This window comes from Anomalospiza imberbis, chromosome 1, assembly GCF_031753505.1.
Source record: "Anomalospiza imberbis isolate Cuckoo-Finch-1a 21T00152 chromosome 1, ASM3175350v1, whole genome shotgun sequence".
Classification (NCBI taxonomy): Eukaryota; Metazoa; Chordata; class Aves; order Passeriformes; family Viduidae; genus Anomalospiza; species Anomalospiza imberbis.
Window position 1 is genome coordinate 71,936,648 of NC_089681.1, and position 24,373 is coordinate 71,961,020.

Here is a 24,373-nt window from a genome sequence, read left to right on the forward strand (position 1 = left end):
AAGTACAACATGCAGTTCTAGTTCTTCTTAGGACTCAATCTTAAGTCATAAAAATGGACAGTCCAGAACTCTATTGAATATTATCCACAGCAAAGACTTTTTTTTGCATTATAACTGACCATATTTTAAATATGAAAATTTTTCTTACAGGAAAACATCCACTAGTTGCATGGACAAGTTTCAAACATAAATAAACAAAGCAAAATAACTGGGAGTTAATTTTAACATATTTGTGTTCAACTGAAGACACAAAAGAGAAAGCTTCTTAATGCATGGGAACATATAAACATTTACATGTTTACTCAGGCATAAATGCATCAGAGAAGTAAAGTACTACTTCACAACATTTATCAAATATTTGAGTGATGTGAAAGGCAGAAGTAAGTCACCATTTTTGTTCTGCTTTACTATGTCATAAACTATGCCATTAATTACAGCATGAGAAAAATAATAGTGTGCAAAACTCTACCAGTTATTTTTTTTATTATTACCATGTTTCCAATCCAAAATTGAGTGACTGTTCCAAATCCACAAATGCTAAAAAAATCAAACAAATGATTTCATAATGGGAGATCAGAAAATGAAGAATAATAAATTAGCAACTGGCAGGAAACAGTTACTTGCTCTGTATGTCAGACCAGTGAAAAAAATAAAGCACACCAAAGAAGTTCTCTGGATCTATCAAACAGGAAAAATTCCAACTGAATACCCATACTAAACTGCAATGCAAATGTCCTTTGTCTTATGATAGACATGGCCCTGTCTAAAGAGAAAAGCAATGATCTCTGAAGAAAACAATGTTCCTCAAAACTGGGACTCCAATAGTATTCTAAAATGGAAAATCATTCATTAATATAAACCAGCCTTGGAAATACAATGTCTGATGTTACTATATCTACATAGCAGTAGTCTTCCTTCAAATCACAGACTTCTCTCTGTTGCTACTGAGTAGGTGAATACTCAAGAGGATAAATCTACTTCTGGGACTACAGGAACAGAACTTCTGATCCTTTATCATAACTACTCTACCAAAGAAAAGTCCTTTCTCAGAAGGAAACTAGTGATTCAGTCAATGAATATATCTCATCCATGTGAGATGTGTACTCTAAAGTCACAAAGTCAAGTCACAAAAAATGGTTAAAGCAGTAAAGCATTAGACTGGCTTCTAGTATGCATCACTGCTGCAGCTATGGAGCCAGAAATGCAGCAGAAAGTTAATCAAGGGAGTGAAAAGCAGCATCAGCAAAAGAAAAGAAGTTGGACATTAGAGATACCTAGAGATCAGTTGACATCAATTGCCTTCAATATTGTGCTGTAAAAGGCCACATTACAGCTCTTATCACTAGCTCTGCCTTCAAAGCTGTTTGTGGCTCAGTGAGATATGATACAACTGTTGTCAATGTTCTTGTAAATTGGATGAAGTACCAGCTGTATTAAAATCAGCCAGGCCATCTAAGAAATAAATTTCAACACCTGTCTTGACTGGGACTTGGAGACATGCACTAACAATACAGCAGAGACCTAAACTGGTTTTACACAGCCATCAGGCTGTCATCTTTCTTTTTAAGTACCATTCAGTATGCGATGCTCTCACAATAATTAACACCACATTAATGCAAAGTTTGTAGGGAGAGTTTAGTAAGTTTTATTGGATGTGCTTACCTAGTCAGAAAGGTGATAGGATTTTTACATACTAGCATTTTTTCAGGCTTTCTCCTTCAAGAATTTAGCCTCTCTTAGACCCTTTTCCTATTACTATTTTGACAATACAAGTATTTTTACAACAGGTGGAAAGCTGCATACAAATACAGCCTGCTCCTGCAGGTTTCTGGCATACTTAGAGTCTTGTCACTTGGCTGATGACAAACATACTAGTTAGGAAAGATAACATAGCTCTAGCCTGTAACCTGTGCCTTATTTTCCTTCATTTGCATAGATCAGGAAGTAATTAAAACTACCCACAATCCCCAGTGGGTGACTCTTTTTCATGCTAGCAAAGATCTTATGACTTACAAGCTTGGGAAGGCTGTTCCCAGAGCAGAAGTGGGCTTGTGAAATTGCATTGAGAATAAGGGAGAGTGAAAGGTGGATAGAGGTGACTACACTTAAATACCTTGATGAAAAGCTATTGTTGTTAATCACAACATTAATGCTGGTTTTCCTTCCGTATTTCTTGTAAGAAGCACATTCATTAAAATTGTTCTAGTAGGAGTGGTGACTATGCAAAAGATGAAAACAATGCATATATGCTTACTGAAATACCCCTTTCTTTTTGTAGAGTTCCTCTAAATGACCAACCTTGGACTAACTGGTTTTACACTGTCAGCCAGCTGCAGATTACTACACCCTCTGAGGCCAACAAGTTCAAATGAGGGGAAGAACATGTCACAAATCCTTTTAATCTGACTCTTCAGGGAGTGTGAACTACCTTGCACATAAAAATATATAAAATTCTGATCACTCCTTCTTTACCACCTCCCTCTCACTTTCTTTTTCTGCCAGACACTGTTCCATTTTTTAAGTCCTAATAGCACAAATACAATGTAAAAGAGAATAGTTGTTTGATCATACTTCAGACAGGAGTTAATGTCACCTAGACAGACAACTATAGAGTTTTATTTTGACAGAAGACTGAAGTTAAGCCTTTTTTCTCCTACTCTTCAAAGTACATATCTTTTTCAATTAAAATAATTTAGTGGAAGGATAAAATTAAAATTAAATACATTGAAATAAGGGGCTTTCCTAAGCACTTTTTAAAATGTAGGGTTTTTTTAAGGTCTTAGGCTACAACATAGTGAAAAACTGGATTTATAATTTATGAATCATACAGTACTTTGAGGAAAGCTCACATAAAATATTGTCCGTCTCCCACGTATCCATACCTGAAAATTAGGGTTAGGATTGGGATATGGAAGCCAAGCAGAGCGAGAGTTCTCCTGGTATTTGAAGGGTCCATTAAAGGCCTGAGATATGGCACTCAGATTGAAAACACAAACTGCTGAGGCTGCTATGCTGTTCCTGCAAAATAAATAAATCCATTAACCTATGTAATAACATTAAGTAGTCAAATTGCTGAAAAATAAATAAAAAAGGCAATAACTCTTCAATCCTACAAGTAATTGCTGAAGCAGATATGATCAGTCAGGAGATGATATCTCAAGATAATGATATATGATGAGCTGATTAAGCATAGTCATTGCATTTAAAATATTTGTCAGCCTTACCAAGAAGCTGGTGTGGGGAAAAACTCAGATCTTCCTACTTTCTGCTGCTGCTCTAATACCATACTACACTTCTAACACCATGAGACACCTCTTTTCTAGGTACAAAGTTCAGGATGATATTATTCTCAGGGTTCAATAAAGTTTCTTCCATACAAATGACTACATTATATAAATAAGGTTTTACAATGTGTTGTATGTCTCCAGATCCTACGGAATCCCTGGACAAGACACGTCCACAAAAATCCTGCCTTCCAAGAGATGTTGTATAGCAATAAGAATGCAAGTTGCAGAAACCCATCAAGAGAAAACAACTTGGACTGCTTTCAAGATATCACATTAAAAAAATAAACATCAGTGAATGGCAACTGGACAAAACACAGTTTCCTGGGTTTGACTTGAAAATGTGATGTACAAGGCAATAAAGTAATTCTGCATAGCCTAAGGAATATAATCTAAAAACTATGAAAGCTCCTTATATGGAAAGCTGCATTGTTCCTTTCCTCATTTTGAAATAATAGAATAATTATAATTAGAAATAATGAAGGTGTCAATTGCACAGATTTCCTGTTGCAGCTAAAACTGCTGGCAACTGATCCACACAACATTCTTCTCTGTTTTCCTTTTTTCTTTTCCCTATTTTTTTTTAAGCTTAGCCTGGAATTTACACAAGGCTTATGAAAACTTACTATAGAAACTCCATAATGATGGGGAAAAACCCAACAACTGAAAAAAGAGTTAGGATATGCAGATTAAATACCAGGACAAAAGAGCAATTTGCTTTTTTATGCTTGTCTCTCTTATTTCAAAGGAAGCCAAAAGGAAGCCCAAGCCTTGATGTTCCATACTTACAACTTCTGCAGAATCAATCATCATTGGAGCTGATAAATCCCTGCTTATGTCACTAAATGCATCTCACTAATATTATTAACTGTACCAATGTTTTCTTGAATTTCATGAAGTCCTACAAGGACATGAGACTCACGTTTATAGATTTTTTTGGATAGTCTGAAAGAAACAAAATCAACCTTTTCATGCAGCAGTGGCTACAGTAGACTTTTTAGTCAACCACATGTAAAAGGTGCAGGTTTGGCTGTTAGAGAAGTGTTTCCATTTTTTCCCTCCAAAAGTATATTAAAGTATACTAAAAAAGCATTAAGGTCGAATAAAGTCATTTTAATTCTGCAGATATCGAGACTGAAGAATTATGAATGCCACTAAGTTATATCCGATGCTGTTACATGAATAGAAAGGAATATGTTGTTCCCTGTTATAGGAAACACTTGTGTTTCTCTACTGTCACTTGCAGGCCAGAAAGGTGGATCATATGAGTTCCACAAACTATCTATGAACAGGTTGCCAGCAGGGGAAGTAATCCTAGCTCTAAAATATTTTAAAAATGTCCAAAAAATTTAGTTAAAACATTTGATGGCCAGCATTTAAATAAAAACTCTACCTTCAGACAGTTATAATTAATTGGTTCCTCTTTGAACAGTTCATCTCTCTTGGACAGTCAGAACATTGGGCCAAGGGTGAAGAGGAAAGGAGAAACAAGGTTTAAAATACCATCTACTTTCATGTGGCAAAGGTAACCTTAACAACAGCAAGTCCATTTTCAGGAGAGCCAGGAAGCATCAGGAACATCATTCCCGTTTCATGGCCAAAGCTCCATGGATGTTCTAGAGCAGAATTCCTCTGCTCAGGCTTTTCATGGCAGGAACACATCTAGGCTACTTTGAAGTCTCCAGAAAGATCTGGTTGAAGAGTGTATGTGGATACCACCTGACAAATACCTGTCTTTTAATACATGAACTAACTAGGAAAACAGAACAAGAAAATTAAAAGTACTGATCGAAACAACAGCGAATTTTCTTATCCCCAGTAATCTCAAAGTCTCTGCTACTCTCTTTACATAAACAGTGTTTAGATTCCCTGCATTACTCCATTGCAGAAACAGGCTGAGCTCATCATCCAATGTCATAGTTAGGAATTGCCACAGCCTGGTGCAAGCACCTCATCACTAGTCTTGTTCACAGCCGGAGCTGCCAGCCCAGGGGTCTGGAAGATGCTAAATGAGATGCATCTCATCTTCAGTCTGGAAGATGCTAAATGAGCTCAAATTCATGCTCCCTGTCTAGAATGCATAGAGATTACAATTTTTTGGCATTAACTTGTGAATGCATCCACCTGGTTAATGGATATTTATAAAATGTAAGTATCCCTGTGTTCAAGGGTGCCTTACCTATATTTTAGGTGCCTAAGGACCTTTTAAAATTCTAGAAAAAACTGATTTACACAGCAAGACAGTACAAGAAGGTCAGAGATTTGGAAGTCGAAATGAGAAATTATTCCAGTGGTCTGAACATTGGGCTGCACAGCCATAACAGAGAGGCTGCTCTTGCTGAGCAGCATTTGAACAAAAGTCATCATGTTTAATTTTAAAAAGGACATTTCTGAGATAAATGTCTCTTTTTTTTCTATGTCCATTCAACTTTTTATTATTTAACTCATGTTTATTCATGTTAACTCAAGTTTATTAAAATTTGAATTTTTAAGACCAAATTGCACTTTTATTTTTTTCTTTCATTTTACCTTATTGATAAAACAAGTTCACTTAAAATTAGGTTAAATTCTTGGTTTGACCTTCAAACTTGCACGAGGATATGTTTGGACTATATTAAAAGACCAAAGAGCATCTCTTGTGCCATTTTGGGTAAGATGAGTTCTCTATGACATGCTCAAATTCCATCATGTCAAATTCATGATCATGTCACATTACAATTATAAATTATTTATTTCACATATACATCATGCATTTACGTATTACAATAGTAAGAAATAAAAATTAAGACCTTTTTAACAATAAGTAAAGAATATGACAGAATAGTCTTAAACACAACTGGCTCCCTGCAGTAAGGAAATATTGAGAATTTATTCCTTCTCTCATATTTTCAATAATTCACGTGGGAAACATTTGGAAATTATACTTGTTCACAGAAAACAGTGGATTGGGCAAAATAGTAGTTTGAATTTATGATGTTTATTTGGCATATGCAGAAGAGAGTAGCTCAGAAGTTCTAGGTTTTGCCATAAGAAAGAGCAAGAAAATAAAATACATTATTCAGTCTACTTACACATTAGTGGTAAAAATCCCATAGATCAAGTCCAGTTCTGGCAGGAAGAAAGTACTCTGAAGTTCATTATAGTAAAATGGAATTTCTCCAGGGCGAGAGCAATTCAGACGAGCTTTCATGAAGGTAGTCCAGGTATCTGCCAGCACAAACTTGCCACCAATATCATTTTTACACACCCGAGCAGCACGAGAGAAAACTGTTTTCCCACAGTCATGTTCCACTGCGTTTTCCCGGAAGAAGAAGTAGGTAAAGTTCCCAATATCATAAGATGACACAAAATTTGGTTCTGAAAATAATAGAAGGAAAGATCATTTATTGCCTTCTTGTGATATATGCACTCATACTAATGTGGAAGTTGGATTTATCTTCAAGCATTATATTTAGATAAGCACACTTTTTAATAATCTTTTGGGATATGGCACCATGACATCTGAATAGGCCAGCTCATGTCCAGCTGGGATTATGAGATACATGATCATGATACACTGGGGTTGGCCAGGTAGAGTTAATTCTTTTCATTGTAGCTAGCGTGGTACTGTGTTTTGAATTTATGCTGGAAACAGTGCTGGTAATTCAGGGATGTTTTTTTTTATTGTTGAGCAGCACTTACACAGAGCCAAGGCCTTTCCTTCTCACACCACCCCACTAGCACAAAAGCCACCTGAGCTGCCATCTGAGGTCAAACCACGACACGTGGCCTGACAGGTTTTGCTCTAGGTGTTTACAGAACAAGACTGTGCTGGGCAACCTTGGCCCAGCTCACTGTATTCCACCATCAAAAGTGTCTTGGAGTTTTCATTCTTCACATAAGGGCACAGTGAATTCTTACAATGTAATTGCTTTATCTTTTAACTCTGTTTCTGCTTTGCCACCATGCCATTACTCCAGATGAGCAGGATAACAGGTGGTAATTGATGGTGAGTAAAAATGTGCTCAGAGGCTGTAATTAAAAGAGAACTACACAAGACTATTTGATGGTAAGATAACTGCGTTTCCACCCTATCCTGCTGAATGCTTTTGAGAGCATTACAGATTTCTATTTTCTTATTAAAAAATGATTTAAAACTAATCAAAAAACTCATCAAAATCCGATCAAAAACCCGATGGTGATGAAGGAGAAATTAGAGAATATGTAAAAAATAATCTGGAAAGCAACAGATGGCAATACTTCTTGAAAGGAAAGGAAAAAAAAAGGAACAGTGGATACCAAAGACAAACATGTGGTCCATTTCCTGTAAGGATTACTAGAACTGAGGAAAGTCCATGACCTTAGAAGAGGCTGACAACTTGAAAAGTTTTTAAAGGAAATATAAATTTGATACACAGATTTGTGAAGAAGAGCCCCACTTGTGCAGGGAACCATGTAGAACACTGATACCTCTGAAAAACAAGAAAACTTTTTTTTCTCATTTCCAAATTTTATTCTGAAGTGGGAAAACAAATTTAAAAACTGTTTTAAAAACATCTGTTGTGAGGAAACACTTCAAATAAAATTAATAGATGAACATTTTGAACAGCACTATTGTATAGAAAAAGGTTGCTGCAATTCAATGTAAGGATTTTCAAGGAATACCTCAAACCTATCATAACTTTGGAGGGGCACTAGAAAGGCAAGCAAGCTGGCAGTGCCTCACAGCAGTCCAAACTGTCAGAAAACTCTTTTTCAAAGACAGACCAGATCCCAGCTAATGTGGCCTCTTGTGCCGCTTCCATCTCTATCTGCTGCGCTGAGAGTTCCCAGGGCAGGTTTTTGGCAGTAGTGATTATGAGCTGCCTCAGATGTATGAAGCTGAGCAGATCCAATAGTGCTCTCACTCCTCCCTGTAACTTTCACCCTCTATTTTATGAAGTGCTTCCTTGACAGCAGTCTGGAACACACAACATTTTTTCTACATTCAGAGCTGCACAGGTATTTTGCTGGCAGATCACAACCCAATAATTTTAAGAACATGGTGGTGCCCTGAGCCTTCATCAGTTACATACTATCAGTGTATTTGTCTTTAAAAAAAAGGAATAAAAAAGGCAAAATAGTTGGACAAGACTCATATCATAAGAAATAAAATTACACTGACAATATACAAAGAACTAAACCATTAGTAATGTTAACCCTATTAGAACCTTAAATCTTCATTCCACATCTGTGTAAAACTTTCATTACAATAGGGATTTTGCTTGAAAGGCTTCAAAAGCTTCAAAAACCTACTGTGCAAATACTCAAAATCAATTTGATCCACCCACAAAAAATATTTTGTACAAAAATTTAAAAAAAGAAAGCCCTGCCTTGCCATCAGGCCTGAAGATAGCTCTCACTGGAGGCCCACTGATGTAAAAAAGGTCTCTACACTGGCACCACAGAATCTCACTGCAGAGTTAAAAAAACACTATTGGAAGCACTCAGCGTAATGAATGATGAATTGCAAAAATAAAACAAACTTCACTAACTATAGGAGTAAAAAAAATATGAAATGCATTCAGAATGTATTCAGGGTTCTTGAAAATCCATGTAAATCTTTCAAAATATAGTATTTTAAAGTTGCACTGATAATCATAATAAATGCATAAAAAATACTTAGTACTCATATTTCATGGTTTCAAAACTGAGAAACAATATATACATCTGCAAACACCTATACTTTATTGATTATGAACCGATGAAATTTTGACCTGCTGTTGAAACTTGTGAAATCTGCTTTCATTTGCATGAAATGTAATAATGTCAGAGTTACCTTAGGGAATTCAGTGGATATGGAAGGATTATTATGTCAGACTCTGTTTATTTCATTCTCTCTTTGGGAAAAATGAACAGGGTCACCTCAAAACTTCAAAGGAAAAAGTAGCTTCTCAGCTAGGAAAAATCAGTTCTTCTGTGTCCAACTATTGTGCTGTGAACTGCTATTTGTTGACATGGAAGCTTTACCACGTAAGTTTTTAATGCAGCAAATGAAGTGAATCTCGTTTCATGCTGACTTTGCAAATAGCTCTTGGAAGGGCAAACACATCTCATTTCTGATTTATCAGATCACCACAACAAGTGCAAGGATTCTGGTATGTGGCACGATACAGCTAGTACGAGAATGTCAACCTGTAATAATGTCTCAAGTATTATATATGACCTCTATAGGGTTCTTTATATACTCGATTTATGGACGTGTCAGGCTGACTAGACTTTCCCAAATTAAATTGAACGAGTGTAATCAGGAAAGCAAGAAAATGACTGTCAATGTGACCCAAAACATATCCCCAGTGTACATCACGGAGCAGTGCTACACAGAGCACAAGCCCAAGCACTGAAAGCACTGGGTGGCTGGTTACTACTGCCCCTGGGCAAACACACTGCTATTTCTGAAGTTTGCTTACTCAGCACAAATCCTGGCAATTTCTACACTTTCCTTCATAAAGCAGTGTGAGGACTGCCCAACAAGGACGTTTCCCCACAGACTCTTCTAAGTTACTGCAAAAAAGACAACTCAACCATATGAAGCCAAGATAGTGCTTCAACTGGAAATAATATGATTACTTTTCTGAAGGTTGGAGACAAACCAACATTTTCTGGGGAGCACAGTCTCTGTTCTTAATGTGAAAGCACTTAACAGGAAGACACAATGATTCCCTTTAGATTATTCTCCCTTTCCACCTGCCAAAGGTGTCATGCATAAGCTTATTTACTGAGCCTTTTTTATTTAGTGGTGTGGATAAACTTTGAGGGGTAAAAGGATGAGATGAACTGTACAGGAATTTTTCTGTGGATAAAAATGGGAAACAGGAGAATAAAAGAGCTCCCTGAGAGCACCTAAGGCAGTCTTGGCTTCTTCTTGCTATCTGAACTTAGGAGCAAGCAAGTATGATTGTGCTCTTTAATCCACATCACTTCTTCTGAAGCAATCTAACATGGCTTAATTTATATAGTTAGTGGATGCTACTGCTTCCAGAGTGAATCAAATGACAGGAAATTATCTAAATTTCTTTAAGGAGGTAACAGCAATTAACCTTAAGGATTTAAAGGTCCAAAGCCTACTCTAAGCAAGTAAGAGCTGTGATTTCCACTGACTGTCCCTGTGAGATGTGACCACTCACATCTGAAGTGCAAGGCATTCAAAGACCAAATAAAATATGAAATTAACCCCAGAAATGTTAAAAGAAAGCTAAAATATTATTTTTTTTCTAATTTAGACACAGACCAGATTATATATGTATATATGCACAAAAAATAAGACACACACACGAAGATATATAAATACATAATATATTAAAGATCTTTGGAGTCTAGATTCTGCTCTAATGTTGAATGACATCTCTCTGGAACTTGTTCACTGACCTCACTAGATGAATGAATCACACCACACTGTTGATCTACCCATTTCTTCCAAATAACTGCATTCAGCCAAATGCTTAATAGCATTAAATTCTAGAAAGATGCATTTGAGGTTTTTTGAATAAACTTCGCATTTCAGCTAGAAATGCTCTTCAAAAGGGACATTTAAAGTAATGTAAAGAATTTAAGCTTCAGATGTGCCAGTCTTGATTATTTCATCTTGTTAACATAATGAAAAAAGTCCAGTTGCAGTTGCATTCTGCCATCTCTTTATATTCATTAAATATATTCATTTAGTTGTGGCCCTTTGCAGCTGTTGGAAAAAAGTACAGACCTTGCATTAGGCTGATCAAGGCATCACTGCTCATGAAGGGTTAGGGATAAATTTTAATCACAGAGTAAAATTTTCCTACAGCATTATATATCTCAAAAGTAATACATAACTTGTGATCATCACAGTTATATCCATCCTCAGGAGCTGAACTGTAAAATGTTAAGTCCTGTATGAAACTGCTGGAAACGGTTTATTAATAGCTATTTTTACTCTGGGTTTCACAATTACCTATGATGCATGCTAAAAATGCCAACTTGCCATAGAGTAGCTGGCTACCAATCTGTTTTGACTATTTCCTTTGCAATGCCTTAGCTCTCCATGATTTCTTTTACATTCTTTTCCTTTTGCTAAATTGAAAATTTTATAGGTATGGAAGAGCAAGGACAGCAAAATACACTAAAACTGTGTATCCCAGACATTTTTTTTCCAATCTTCTCTTATATTGCTGATAGATTTTATAATACAATTCAGCATAATCATAAAAGTGGATACTCACTCATAACTTTTTTACTAATGTACTCTAATAAATTCTGAAATGCAATTATTTATTTTCTGAAAAATTGTTTTCAAATATGGTATTACAAAATTCCTTGTATTATTTTCTGTTGTTTATTTTAAACAAATCTCCTTCATTTTCAAAGTAAAGTGTTCTTACATAGCATAATACTTTGCAATTTATTATATTTTTTTGCTGATGCAAATTTGCCAGTGAAAAATTTAGTCACAGCAGCCATTCTATACTCTAACCTAATACTTACTGAAGCCCTTGAAAGTTACACCTGGAATTCAGTCACCTATATTCACTGGATAGACACCTTGCAAAGCTGTGTATGCAAGGGCAGGGGGTAAGAGTGAAAAATGCATAGGGATTTCATTAATTCATTCAAAACCTCTAGAAATTTGGAGAATGGGGATCTAGCAAAACATCCAGAAGTTTGGATCGTTACTTAAAATTGAATCCAGAATTCCACACATAGAGGAATATACTGTTCCTTAAGGAGATTTTGCCAACCAGTTGTTATGGCATGGAAAGAAAACCCAATTATGATGGCTTACCAATTTCTCCAAACATTTTTACTGCCATTTTTTTTTTCTTTTCTCTGTTCTAGTTTTGCAGGGAGGGAGACAAATCAATGACTTTCCCTGCAGACTTGTCCATTTGGTTCGCATGGCCAAGCTTTGGTGGGGGTGTGCTACAGGGGTGGCTTCTATGAGAAGCTGCCAGAAGCTTTCCCCATGTCCAGATCTGCCAATCTCTGGCAGCTCCAACATATGGACCTGCTGCTGGCCAAGGCTGGGCCAATTGGAAATGGTGGTAACACCTCTGTAATAACAGATTTAAGGAAGAACAGCTGTTGCACAGCTGTACTTGTGGCCACAGAAGAGAGGAGTCAAAGAATGTGAAAGAAGCAGCCCTGCGGACACCAAGGCCAGTGGAGAAGGAGGGGCAGGAGGTGCTCCAGGTGCCAGAGCTGAGATTCCCCTCCAGCTGGAGGTGAAGACCATGGTGAAGCAGCTGTGCCCCTACAGCCCATGGAGTTCCACGGGGATGCAGAAATCCACCTGCAGCCTGTGGAAGAGCCCCATGCTGGCATGGGTGGATACCTGAGAGGAGGCTGTGACCCCATGGAAGGCCCATGGAAAGAGGAGCCCATGCTGGAGCAGCCTGTCTTTGAAGGACCACACCCTGTGGAAGAGTGACCCACAGTGCAGCAGTCTGGGGAGGACTGTTGCTTGTGCGGTGGTCTCACACTGGAGAAGTTCATAGAGAACTGTCTCCCGTGGGAGGGACCCCACAGTGAAGCAGGGAAATGACCCCTCTCCCTGAGCAGAGAGAGAGGCCACGGGTGATGAACTAGCTTGAATTCCCATTCCCTGTCTCTCTGCACTGCTGGGGTAGGAGGAAGAGTTGGGAAAGAGGGAGGCATGGAGGGGGGGGAGGTGAGTTTTAAGGTTTTATTTTACTTTTCATTATCCTGAAATTATTATTTTACCTTTTTATTTTATTGTTTTATTTTACTTTTCATTACCCTGAAATGCTCTGATTTTCTTAGCAATAAATTGAATTCATATCTCTAATTAGAGCCTGTTTAGCCCATAAGATATTTGGTGAGTGATTTTTCCCCATCCTTATCTCAACTCATTAACCCTTTGTTATATTTTCTCTCCCCAGTCCAGCTGTTGGGGGGAGTGACGGAGAGGCTTTGCTGGTGAGTGCCTGGAATATACACAGCATTAACACATTACAACCTGTTCCTCTTTTCCTTTTTCTTTTTTTCCTTTTTAAAATTTTTTTCATAACAGAAAGGAAACCAAAAATCATCCTCTTCCTCCTTCACCTTAAGGCTTGGTATGTCTGATGTTGAAATTCCATCTCTGCCCCCAATATTTCTGTCACAGAATCACAGAATGAAACAGGTTAAAAGGGTCATCTCACCAACCTCCCTGCTCAAATTAAGCCATCCTAAAGTATATTGGTCAGGATTGTGTCCAGGCTGTTCTTGAATATCCCCAGTGGATGAAACTCCACAACCTCTCTGGGTAGTGTGTTCCAGTGCACAGTAAAGACATTATTTCTCCTATTCAGGTAACCTTTCAGTCCCCTCCTTTCTTTGATAAATGCTGGTTTTTATGTGTTCATGTTCCCTGAAATTTGAAATTCTCCACCTTCCCCTGACTGAGATGCATTTCAGTCCTAAGTTCTTTCATTCTCTCTGGTTCATTGTGTATCATAGTTTTGTGCATTAATGAGGCTCACACTCCTGTTGTGCCTCTCTGCAGTTGGGAACAGATGATTTGCTTGCAGAAGTGTCCTCCTTTCTCATTCAGCCTCTCTGATTGGCACCTGACATAGGCAGGCTAGATGAGATACAAAAGAACAAGCTCTGTCCTCAATGGCCTCCTCGTGTTTTTAATAAATGGTAGGCAGACCTTGCTGTTTTACCTAGGGCAGATAAGAAGTAAAAATATCCTAACTCCATGGGGAGTGCTTGTTGTCTACCATTTCAAACAGGTAAAGAAATGCTATGAAGGTGTTTTGTAATAACTTAGTCTGTCACTGGAAAAAGGAAGTCAGGGGAGGTGCCTCCACCTCACACCAACTTACTGCTCTCCTACTCTGTCAGTGCCACGAAGGAGAAGATGTACAAATTTGAAAGGAAAAACACAGCTTAACTGCTCAAGTCTTTTCTCTGGTAGCTGCTCCAGTGAAGAAGCCTAAGGACGGGTTTCAAAACCAGCAGGTATTTTCTCTCCTATTTTAGGATACTGGCAAAAGTGATGATATACACAAAAGAAATATAACCAATCTTACGAGTGGCACAACCAAAGAAATTTAATTATTTATCTTCTTGCAAAATAAGCAAAACTGGCAGAATATGCTTTTCATATTTTCAGTCAGGACTCTTATCTGAAAGAGTACATTGCACATTCAAGCGCATGCTGGTTTTGAGTTATATGAAATATTACATAATAAAGAAAAGCTTGCACTAGGTAATTACAAGACTTTTCATTAAAACCCAGAAAAATGAAAGGATAACACTGAATTATTATAGCCATTTCCATTAATCCTTAAAAACAAAATTGAAAGAATTAATTTTTATTCTTATATCATATATTCTCTTGAAACATCCTACTAGTAGCAAAAATTATAATAAAAATCTGCTAACAAATAATAATGGGCATTGATTCAGAGCTGTATTAAACCCCACTAACCAAACTATCTTTGTAAGAATTTTACTCTTACTATTACTTATGAAGACTAAAAGTATCTGCTCTGGATTAATAATCTTTTTATTAGTGTTTTTAAGAAAGTGATCTCAGAAGAACCACTTTAGTAAGGATATCTAATGACCAAATGCTTAGGACAGCAAGAGGAAAAATGGTAATATTATGTCTACCAGTAAAGCAGAACAATCCAAACACTTATCTCCTCAGATGGAAAGACTTCTAATTTGGAGAAGATTTGATTTGATTTGATTTCTACATGTGATCCAGGATTAAATTTTAATCATCTATTGTCTGCCCACTGATGAAATGTTGTGACGTTTAGAACACTGTTTTTATTTATTTAATATGTTCCAATAGCATCTACCATTGCAAGTCTAGAGTAAAGAAATCAGCTGCAATCATTTCAAGATAGTTGGAGACCCATGAAATTGTAAGGGAAGGCATTTGACAAATCATGAAACCAAATGTTGTAGTGTTTCTTTGTGTGATGAAATAGACAGGGATTTCCTTTCCTTTTTTTTTTTTTTTTTTAATGTTTTGCCCTTTCATTGGCTGAGGGAAGCAAACAGACATTATAGACTAAGGCCAACTTTCACACTGAGGTATCAGATAACATTTAGTGATTTAAAGAGGTGTATTGAAAGGATAAATACCTTTACTAACTGTAAATGTTGGACTACAGAAAAGGTTTCTAAGTTTAAACAGTGAAGGATTTTCATTGCCAATCTGGACACACTGCAACTGTGGACTGCAAATATAACTATTACACTTACTTCTGTCCTCTAGAGCAAACTATGACAAATTCTGCCCCTGCTGCACTTTGCAGTTCTACTCTACAGTGAAGTCTAATTAGAAGCACACTCTACCAACTCCAGATATGATTTAAACATTGTTACACCAAGAACTTAAAGACACTGAAACAGACAGCATGCCAGCTTAATGAAAGAATAATTTATTTTTTATCACTTAATAATGTCCAAAGCAGACTGCTAAGGCACTCTATTCTTATGAAACACTACAAAGGAAATTTTTAAAACATCCCAGCAACATGTTGCCCTTTACTGACCTGAGCAGCTGGCTGAAGCTCAGGGTCTGACTGACTGCTTTGGTCAGGACAAGAAATCAGTGGGAGAGATGTCTGCTTTAGACATAACCCTCAGTGTGTGCTCTGTCACCTCAAATTGTTTCTCTGAAGCACAGAAACACTTGAACATGGATTCAGAGAGAAAAAGAGGGCATGCAGCACAACAGGACACCTTTGAGAATAAATTACTGGTAAGCAGTCTTTCCACTTTCTCCATCTGTTTGTGCATATATATTCACGTGAGTAACTTCAGGCATTACATTTGCCTTTACATGGGAAAAGAGATGGCCAAAATATGACATCATGGGAAGAAGAGTCTGGTTCTCTATTTCACATTTGCAGGCTGACTATCCTGCAGCCAGCAGGGCTGTTGGACGGGGAGAGAGCTGGTTTGCAGCCCTCGTTAGCTCCTCGGGGTGATCGTGTTCCCTTTGAGAACAGTGATGTAGGTGCAAAGTGTTGACAGGGTTGGCAAGAGGATCACACAGGGTCTGTCTCTCCCTGCATTGTCACTTGATAAATTCCTTGTGAGCAGCCCAGCCCCTGTTGAACTAAGGTGAGTGCTCAGGTCATACCACTACAGTGGCCTGTTACTTCAGTGGCATCTCATCATGGAGATGAGCAGAATTTCTACATGGATATAGCTGTGGTCAAAAACCTGCTCATTGCCTTTGGGCCAGCTGCATTTGATGCTGTCTATAGGAGCACCAGGAAGACAGAAATAGCATCAATAAACAGAACATCAATTTCTTTTCCTAGAAGCAGAAAGAAGTCCTAAAGTAAAAGAAAATGGAGCTGATAGACTTATTCAGAGATATTCAAGAGCTGAATAGATTACTATTGTAAATCTTAAAAGAGATTAAGTTCAATAAGTACCTCCATATGCTTCTTTCCTCCATCAACGAAGACAACATGCACACTCTAAAATTTTCCAAAATAGGAAAAACTTGAAAGAAGTGTGCAGATATCTCTAATATTTGGTGAACTGTCATTTCTGCTACTAAAAATTTTTACACCAGACAAAATTCAGGGAGTCAAATCCTGAAGCATGTTGTCTAGCAGGTGAACAAACAGTATGTTCAGAGAGCCTCAAAGATGGCTCCATAATAACTAGCTCCAGCCAAAAACAGGGCTTCTGTGTTGGCAGTATTGCTGTGCTGTCCATTTAACTTTTTGGATTTGTGCCTATTCAAAATCTTTGTGCTTCACATTAATTTACCTTTTCCCCTTCATTTATCTTCTCTGAGCATACTTCTGTAGCTTAATTTAACACATACGCTGAATAATTAACGCTTCTAACTGAACTAACCAACTCTTTGTCCCCCCAGATAACTGAGTCTTGAGTGCATCAAGAAAATGATAATTCAGAAATGAAAGTTCCCTGATTTCTCTGTAATTTTCTAATGTAAAGCAACTGATCAAAATGATGCTCAGTAAATAGGTGCTAATTTATGTACCCGGCCGATGTGGATTGCTTCCAGGCCTATCAAGCCTTGGGTAGAAGGCAGGATCTGACAATAAATACATGAATATGGCTGAACCAGAACAAATGGGGAACTCGGGTCAACAACATAAATGTATTTTATTGGTGAAATCTGTGATTCCAGAAGCTGAAATCACATCATGGTAATATGGGATCTCACCCAAGCCACCTGACACATCATCTCCATTTTCCCCTCCCACACTGTATATCATTGTTCCTGTGATTACAGACCTTCTGAAAAGTATTATGAACAAGTTTTCTCCTGTGATGAAGATTCAGAGCTTTTCAAGTCAAGATCCTACACCAAAAGGTACAGTGAACACCAAGAGCAGACTACCTCAGCATATAGGCATGTCCTTTTTGCCTGATTGATGGGATTAAAGATCTCTGAATTTGCTGTGCTAGCCACTAAAGTCAACAATGTCTTTATTGCATAGCAATAAAGCACAGAACAAGATAATCAGCTGTGTTTCAGAGTACAGCCATCACCCCCAGAGATGATTTGATTTGGTCCAACATGATTCACAGAGCAGAAAATCTAAGTGAGATAAAACAGGGTGCTTGGGAGGAAAACTTAGAATTGGAAACACTGACAGAAGGATGCACATGAACACCTCAAATAAGGCTGAATTACAGTAACTGTGAGCTACTGATGCATAACAGATATTGACATGGGAGCTTCCATTCCAGTTGATGCCTTACTTTTCTTGCAGGATTATCGATCTGTGTTACTTTCTCAGTGAAAGCAGCAAAATCTTCCCTTCAATCCAAGCACTGAAAAACTAATGTAGTTTCTTGGCACTGAATCATAAAACTACACAAACTGACATAAAAGCAGATGAATCCCCAAGTCTAGCAGATGAATCCCTCACTCCTAGCTACCCCAGAAAATATTCCCCCTCCCTTTAATATAGTTGACTGGGCTGCTTTCAGTCTTTTATTGGACTTACTTTATCTGGCTCCAATTACAAAACTCATCTTGTTCTTCCTCCCTAAAGATAAAAGCTACAGTTTCCTGGTAACTTAATTATAAACAGTTCTGAGTCAGAAGAATGAACTTTAATGGAGAATGTATAAGTACATCTGAAGCTTTTAATAGAAAAAATGTGAATACAGTGAATATGATTAACTAGAGAAGCGTAGAGGGAATTTTAGCATGCCTTTGGCATAAAAATATCCAGTTAAGCTGCAAATTCTGTGTGAAGACTTTTTCCCCTTTGACAAAAGCATGCAGGTGTGGCACAGCAATTAGTTCCAATACCAAGCTGAGTGGACAAAGGGTGCCTGACCAGGGATATACATACAATGATTTCATTTTTCCCCTCACCTCTTTTGGGCTGCTATAATTCTGTTATGTTGCACACAATTTAGGACTTTTTTTTTTGTTGTTGTTAATTAACATTCTAAAATCATCTAACCTTTAGAAAAGGTCACAAATTTCTGTGAGCTACCTCTGATGGGTTCATTGCTCGAATAAAATACACCGGTCATATAAGCACAATTCAGCATTCACATTAGATGAGAACTGATATTTTCAAAATGAAATCTGACCAAATGCAGCTGACCAAATGTTCTGAAACTAGAAGAATTTATATTTGTATTTAATTTCCAACATGAGAATAATCCCATCATAACATGGAATATACTGTAGGAATAGTATCTGTTGTGTCACATAACATGCATTATTATTTTAATGTTTTTTTTCTTCTGGAACAGGCATGGGCAAACTATAATATACAGAATTTCACACTTTATGTTTGATAATATTTTTCCTTTTAGAAGAATTTGCTTCCTTTTTTTTGTAATAAACTAAATGGCAACTCAGTCTATTACAGCTCAGGAATGCCTGTCTGTTTGCAGCTTCTCCCAGCTGGAAATCCTCATCACGTGATAAACATCCATGACACGAAACTGACTGCTAAACACAATTTTATGATATATTTTGTTGTAAATTATTCCCTATCCTTTGGCTATAGTAATTGTCAAAAATGTCAGTCCGCCACCTAAGCAGCTTGAAAGCCAAACTTTTTTTGCTTGTCAAGGCTGGGCCCTGCAGGGAAGGCTAGGAGAATTCAGTCCATTCTAAACTGTTTATTTTCTGCCTTAGGTTTTTGAGGGACTCAGAAAAGAATGCTCAATACAAGCTGCTGCTCAAAGCTGACTCAGCTTTGCCATGTAAGAGCACTGTGTGTGCATCTCATCCCTGTGCCTGCAAAAATGACATGTATTTAAGGGCACATCTACAAGCTTCAGCTATATTAACTAAATTCCATAGTACTTATACAAGCAAAATATTATATAAAAAAGCAAAATAACTTTAAAGCTAAATAAGCAATACTCCAAAAACATTCAGATTCTCAGAATGGAATTTCAATACCATGAATATGATGAACATGAGTTAAAAAGATGAGTCTTACAGTCCATCAGCACTCACCATTCAGCCACTTGGAGTTGTACTGGGCAGTTCGGAGAGGAGGAAGGGCCCCCAGACTTCGATAAATAGCAGGATCCCTTCCTGGAAAATCCATGGCTGTAGCAGCATATAATTCTCCACTGGAAGTGAGAAGAGCAGTGGAATTGTGCTGGGGACTGTAGGGACAACGAGCCATGCCACTGATTTGGTCATGTATCTCTGTCAAGTTGCTTAACTGTAAAAGAATTAGAATTAGAAAAAGGGATTAAAATTACCTGAAAATTATCATTTCAGCCAAGCTGCATCAATCTGAGCAAAATCCTATGACAAATACCTGCTATCTACTTTTATTTTTTTGTGTAGCCAACCTCTACATCAATCTGAAATTGTCTCTTACAGAAAGTCTTATTGTAATGTTGTCAGATCTCACTTTTGCCATTTTGATATGTAAAGCATACATGTCAGTCATTATCCACCATGCCTAAATGTTTTATTTTAGAAGGGGCTCAAAAATTAGTTACCTCTGCAAAGATTGTTATTATGAAAAATAAAACCAAACTTGATAGCCAGAATCAATACAGCATCCACCATAGCAGACAACAACAACAACAAAAAAAATCTATTACTTGTTTTATTGGTGTGTTTTAGGAAAAAAATCTCACATGAAAAATGAGAGTAAGAAAAGGAGCTTTCCAACTCAGCAGAACCATCTCTGATTTAGTAGCCCAAATACTTTCAACCATAAACCACAGCATGATGTAAATATGCTATTTGAAATTAAAGATGTAATGAGTTTAAATATAATAAATCTGCCAATGAGTTTTTAGTAATACAGTTCTTCCTTGTATTTAAGTGTTTCTCCCCTCCTGAAACAAATAGGCAGCCTAGTCCAAACAGTGACTTTTATACTTATTATGACTACTACTGATGCTACAATTAGGCTTTTTTTGAACATAGAATGACAGATCTCAGTCGAGATTTCTCATTCTCACCAGTCAGAAATCACTAATACAGGTAATCTCATTTCTCCAGAACTACACATACACAGTATGCAGCTACACCACATTTGATAACTAAACCTATTGATGCCAATGAAACCTGACAGAGGCAGAAGTCTTATAAACACATAAGGTTCATAAAAATGGCATGCAGGAGGAACTGAGTTGCTCAAAGCTGTGCATCTCCCACAGCTGAGGAAAAGAGTGCAAAAAGAGATTGGTTTGCTCTCCTATTTGGCCTGCCACCAGCTAAATCAGAATTTTACACATCAGCTCACCCATCAATACCCAAACAGCCAGTTCTCAGCCACAACACACTCTGCCTTTTAATCTGCTGGCTCCAAACAGGGACTCCAGCTTGTGGGGCAAAACATTTTAACTCTTACTGTGCGATTGGTGCAGATTGGAGTGAATGCGTTGGTTCCACAGGTAAAGAGATGGTTGCCTCCAACAAGAAGCACTCGGATATAGTTCTGGCACTCCTCCTGCCACACAGAAAAGAAAGAATATATTCAGTGATACTGCAGAGTACAGAGAAGACTAATAACACTTTGCTTTCCATGGTTATTTATCCACACAAAAAAATTTAGGTAAACAAGGCTTAAGCATACTTGAGTTAGCAATCACAATATGCAGAGATTTCTTATTCACACACATGCATCCATCAACCTTTCAGAAAAGTTCTTAATAGGATAACAATAAGCCACTCTAATACTGAAGATTTCCTCTCAGGATATATTTCAAAGACTTAGCTAAATTTTGAACTGATAGTTCAGACAGGTGATCTGATAAATGCTGACTTAAATAATAGAGTACTGTCTCAGGAAATCAGATGTTGACTTCAAAGACAGATTAGGCCAAGGAAGGAAGTTGTGAGGAAAAGAGGGAAAAGAACGGGTTGTCAGTAACAAAAATATAGTGAGACTAGTAAAAATAAAATTCTTGAGATGTGCCAATGTGGATTTGTTACCACTAATTTCATAACTTACCTTGTCTGTTTTATTAGAAGCATCTCTTTTCCTGTAAATTCAAAGTTTCTCAAAAAATTTAATTACCACAATATAAAGATGCTCACCCTGAGGAATAATTTGACACATTTTTTACCCCATTAGTGAAGGTTTTATGATGTTTATATCTCTCATTTCAGGAACTAGAAATCAACAGCAATTTCTACTGTTAATTCAAACAGAAAGCTTTGTCCTGCAATACTAAAAATCTCCCAGAACCATATGAGGAAAAATTCAAACACTTCTCTTGAAAAAATCAATGTCCATATCCAATAAAATTATCAACAATATGTTTGGAGAAAATAAAGTTTCCTGGAAACTTACATTTGAATGCTCTCTAGCATTCACCACAAGATAGTCTCATAAAAACTCTGAAAAAAAACCTTGTGAAAATACAGTTATGCAATTCTAGCTGATATTAAGTGAAATCATGTAAGTAAATCCATACAAGAGTAATAGCATAGAAGTCCCATTATCTGGCCTACAGTTATATTAAATGGATTGCTTGTTTATCTTGAAAATAGACTCTCATCCTGGAAGACAACAAATATAATCCTGAATAAATTGAACAGGCACAAAATAGACTGCAAAAGAAGATGGGGAAAATACTTTAAAGGTCTCTGAGAAAACTTTTACAATTTATCCTCTATACCTTTCCTCATAAAAGTCAAGTTAAAAATAAACTCGAAAAAAAATTTGTAAAATCTCAGGAAAGAAACTACCTCTTGGAAAAAATACCTCTCAAACCCACATTTGCATTAGTTTCTTGTGGAAAAAATAGCTTGTAAAGGTTTCTCTTTGAGCCTTTAAGGGCAAGGGACAAATATCTTAGAAGTAAGATTTGATTCCTATTGGGTAAAAAAATATGAAGTTTTTATATTAAACTTTATAAAACTGTCATCTTAATATTCTTTAAACCACAATGAAGCTAACACACAACCATATAACTGAGTTGGACAATGCATCAAGCCATTAAAAAAGTAGTCATTTCTCAACTTGGCAGTGCTGGTAGTTTTGGCAGTTTCCTTAGCAGACTGCTTAAACTCCATCATTAAAAAAAAAAAAAAAAACAAAAACTAGAAGGTAACTTTTTGGAGGATTGTTTTTGGGTTTTTTCGTTAGAAGGTTGCTCAAGGAGGTTCATAGAATGTAGGACAGTAATTTATTCATTGGTCTATTTCCATTCTGCCCTTTGCAACAAGGCATGGAATGTACGTGTAGGAAAAATAAGTGGGTTCTGACATTACAACCCATCCAACCTCTCCTCTTCATGTTCCAGTGCTCCCTGAAATAGTATCATTTCCAAATTACTTGCACACTGATCACCCACTCATTTTGTTCAAAAATAATGCTAATTTCTTAAACTCTGACATTCTTGGGAATCACAAGATTCTTTCTTTAATGTTCCCAAGTCCTGTGCCAACTTGACAACAATCCATATTGCAACAGGGCAAATAAGACATCTCATCTGGAATTCTTGTTGGGAACACAGGGCAAAAAATTGAAAATGAATGAATAACTTATTTTAATTGGCTGCTTTTTTAATTTGAAAAAAAAATCCACATTAATGCAAAAGAAAATTTTTAAAAATTGGTCATGAATAGAACTATCACCATCCAAAAACATACTGAAAAAGGACTTCACTATTTAGTCACTTGAATTGTTCAGAGATAATTTTCTAGTTCTGAAGTCAAGTTTGGCTGTACTGGTTCACTGCTGAAACATGCAAAAAATGAGATGCATGTTGTAGAAGTGGCAGAGGACTTCAGACCAAAGGATATTTTAGGTCGGGGGTAGTGTTAGGTTTGGTAGCCACCTTTTATGTAGTCTTATTCTCCAGTTCATCTCAACCTCTATGTCATATACTTTCCTATTTGCCTATAAAAATATATCTGAAATAACAAAATACATTTAGGAAATACTTTCTACTTTTGTATCAGCAAATCTGAAACAAAATACGACTATTAGAAACAATTCAGCAGTCAAGCAGGCTGGGTTGTTACTTAAGACTACCTTGACAGTCCAAGGTCAATATTGCTGCAAAACAATTATTCTCTTGCAGCAATATTTCTTGTATAGGTTAACAATTTAAATATACCTGCATTTAATTTTTAAATACTTCTATTGAAGGTTCAGATACTAACACACCCAGCCATTAGAATCTTAAATAATCAAGAGATGGGACTTAATTTCAATTAGCATTATTATTTTTAACCTCTCTTTGGATTATTGCATTCTCAACAAGTGCATTTATATTTTTTTCTTTCTAACATTCCCTACCACAAGTGTCAGTATGAATAGGCAAATGTATTCTCTTAATCATGTCTGGTGTTTTAGATTTCTACATGCTAATGCATGCTGGCCACAAGGACATAATTTTGCATGGCTCACTCTTGGAGCCACTAGCTATTTTAGGCAAAAGCCTAAATTGGTAGATAAATGTCTGAAGTCTGAGTAACAAACATCAGGTTTCAAATGTCAAGTGTGCATTACACTGTCAAATGTGACAGATGTCCCTATATATTTTCCCCTTCAGCTCTTTCCCCTCATCGGCTTCTAAAGCATAAACCTCAGAACAACTGATAACAGCCACAAGCAAAAATTCCGTGCAGCTTCTTTCTCAAGAACAAAAAAAGAGTTGTGTTTCACTGACCATTA

The 24,373-nt window shown here is 36.9% G+C and overlaps 1 protein-coding gene across 4 annotated transcripts in view; it reads right to left on the reverse strand.

The window, feature by feature from the left end:
- The window catches only part of SEMA5A (semaphorin 5A), a 312,741-nt gene that overhangs the window by 115,272 nt on the left and 173,096 nt on the right, over positions 1–24,373 (reverse strand). For all 4 annotated transcript variants that reach the window (XM_068196491.1, XM_068196502.1, XM_068196480.1 and 1 more), the window contains 4 exons: positions 21,095–21,193; positions 19,732–19,945; positions 6,356–6,641; positions 2,883–3,018 (listed from right to left, as the gene is read on the reverse strand). In XM_068196491.1, coding sequence (XP_068052592.1) covers positions 2,883–3,018; positions 6,356–6,641; positions 19,732–19,945; positions 21,095–21,193 — 735 coding nt within the window. The remainder of the gene's footprint in view (positions 1–2,882; positions 3,019–6,355; positions 6,642–19,731; positions 19,946–21,094; positions 21,194–24,373) is intronic.